At 58.3% G+C, this 2,631-nt stretch overlaps 1 protein-coding gene across 1 annotated transcript in view; it reads right to left on the reverse strand.

Annotated features, from left to right (window-relative positions):
* Positions 1-120: 120 nt before the first annotated feature.
* Positions 121-2,631, reverse strand: part of AHCYL1 (adenosylhomocysteinase-like 1) — a gene marked incomplete at its 3' end in the record, with an annotated part of 7,033 nt that continues 4,522 nt past the window's right edge. The window contains exons 9-13 of the mRNA XM_010021018.1: positions 1,849-1,937; positions 1,430-1,500; positions 916-1,010; positions 737-835; positions 121-189 (exon numbers count right to left, since the gene is read on the reverse strand). Of these exons, the coding sequence (XP_010019320.1) occupies positions 121-189; positions 737-835; positions 916-1,010; positions 1,430-1,500; positions 1,849-1,937 (423 nt within the window). The remainder of the gene's footprint in view (positions 190-736; positions 836-915; positions 1,011-1,429; positions 1,501-1,848; positions 1,938-2,631) is intronic.

Raw genomic sequence — 2,631 nt, forward strand, 5'->3', positions numbered from 1 at the left:
GGTGCCATCCCAAGGACCCATCCAGCTGCATGTTCCCAGCTTCTCCCAAACCACCCCCACCCCAAGGCTCATACCAGGCCCCAGAGCACCCTCCACCCCTCAGGCCCTGCAGGTACAGACCTGAGTGGTGGCCGTGATGGAAAGCACGAAGGTGGGAACCGTGGAGCAGCTCAGGTTGAGAAGCCGGCCCTAGGAGACAACAGGAAGAGTTTGCCAAGAGCTGAACTTGCCTCCAAAGCCAAACCAAACCGAGTCTCAAGACAAGATTCACCTTTACCCCCTTCCTGAGCCAGGGGGCAACCACAGCACAGTGATTCCAGGGCCACCGGCGTGATCAGAGCATTCAAACTCCATCTCAGTTTCCACCCTAACCCTTAGCTTTAAGCAGGGAGATTTTGTGGTCCTAGAAAGGACCAGTCCCTCCAACTGCCACAAGAGCTCCAGTGGGAAGAGGAAACACCCAGCCAGTTTGCTGCGTGGGAAACCCTGCCAGAGCCAGAAGCAGATGGCAGTTGGCCCATAGGGATGGCTCCAGGAAGAACAGAGCCAGATGGCACCTTGGGGGACATGTGGTACCTCCCATGCCTCAAGAAAAGGAGGCAAAAATAAGTCAAGAGACCCTTTCCTGAGCTCTGAGCCTCCTCCTGGCACCTTTCCACCCGGTTAAATCCCTGTGGCACGCCGTGGTTCCCTCATGGAGACCCAGAGCAACGTCGTGGCGCAGCTCTCAGCACACCTCAGCCAGCAGCACCACCCGCTTCCCATCCGGCCAGATGACATGATCCACTTGGGAACGGACCCGCTCCCAGGTGAGCTCTGGGGTCCGGAGGCTGGTCTGCAAGAGCAGGAGGAGAGGCTGGGGTCAGGGTGGGGGGACAGTGGGGTGGGTGCAGTGGGGGTTGGAGGCAGACTCACCACGTCGATCTCTGTGTTGGAGTGGCCCATGTTGCACACAATGCAACTGTTCTTCATCCGATCCAGGTGCTCCCTGGTCACAACGTTCTTGTTTCCTGCAGGAAGAGAGGGCACAGATGAAGCCAAGGCTGGGGAATATCAACCCTTGGACTTCTCCTTCCATGCACTCGAGTCGGAGAAGCTCAGCTCGGGGCAACAGCAGATGAACTTCCACCAGGGTGAAAGCCCTCAGAGAAATCCATGGGGTCAGTGCTGATCTTTGGTCCCATGAATTAATCAGGAGACCCCAAAACACCCATGGGACACATAGCTGTGGTGCTGCTCCTCCCAGGTGCCGAGGAGGACTGTGGCCAAAGAGCAGACTGGGGAGGGATGGGAGGAGAAGCTCTTGCCAGAGCAGAGCTATTGTGCTCTAAGCAGCATATGACAGTGAGGTGTCCTCCATCCCCACTTGGGAACGTCTGCTCCTCCTCAGCATGCTCCAAGGCTCCCCCACCACCTTCCCCTTCCCTACCTGTGCAGGTGATGACAACATCCACCTGACGGATCACTTCACTCAGCTTCACCACCCGAAATCCATCCATGCTGGCAAAAAAGGGGGAGAGGGACCACGATGAGGAGGAGAAGCCTGATCCCCCTCTGCTCACACAGCAGCCAGGCCACTCTTCCACGCCTCCAGGGATGCTGGATGCGTGGAATCATGGAATGGGTTGGAAAGGACCTCAAAGCTCATCCAGCTGCCCCGGGCACGGACACCTTCCACTAGAGCAGGTTGCTCCAAGCCCCTGTGTCCAACCTGGCCTTGAACACAACATGTCTATTCCCTGAGATGGAGCCACAGATCCTCCTGGCTCTGCCTCAGCCTCCACCAGGCTTTGAGTGGGGGCAGAGAGCAGCTGGGGAGATGCTCACCAGCAGCACGGAACATCTTACCAGGCCTGGAGCGCACAGATGGGGTCGATCTCCGTGACGTAGACGATGGCTCCCAGGGCTTTCAGAGCAGCACAGCAGCCTTTGCCCACCTGCAAGGCAGAGCTTCAGCGTGGAGCAGAACATGGCACCAGCCCCAGGGCACCCCAGGCTGGGAAAAGCCCATCCCGACCACGTGCCGCACACCAGGAGCAGCTCAGGGATGTACCTGGGGAGCGGCACCTCCGCTCCCGCTCCGAGGCCACCAGCCCTGCAGCAGGGGCAGGAGCTTCCCCAAAGCAACATGCTCAAAGCCTGGGGAGCCCCAGCATCATAGAAGCCCCTCTGAGCCCTCCTCCAAGAGCAGATCAAAGCCAGGCAGGACCAGCACACACTTCCCCAGCCAAAGGGTTCCTGTGGCGTTCAGACCCCTCCTGCACTGATGGGGGATGGATCCTCCATCCCATGCTCACCACGGGGAGAGCAGAGCTCCTGTGACAGCAAATCTGCCTCTTTCCTTCTCTTCACTACAAAACTAAGCTGAAATCTGGCTCTTAACCCATGCTACCACCAGGTTAACCTGCACATCTTCTGACCAGCAAGAAACATCTCGAGGCACCCCCACTTATCACCCAGCTCCAATCTCAGGTCTACTGACAAGAGCCAGGCAGAGCAAACTGGTGCTGCAACGCACATCCAGAGGGGACACTGGGGAGGGTGGAAGCACTCCCTGGTTCTGAAGATGTCCAGTAGAAGTGGGGACAGGCCCTGGAGACTACAGCTCCCAGCACAGCTCATGGCTGGAGC

This window comes from Nestor notabilis, unplaced genomic scaffold (genome assembly GCF_000696875.1).
Source record: "Nestor notabilis isolate BGI_N333 unplaced genomic scaffold, ASM69687v1 scaffold17868, whole genome shotgun sequence".
NCBI lineage: Eukaryota > Metazoa > Chordata > Aves > Psittaciformes > Psittacidae > Nestor > Nestor notabilis.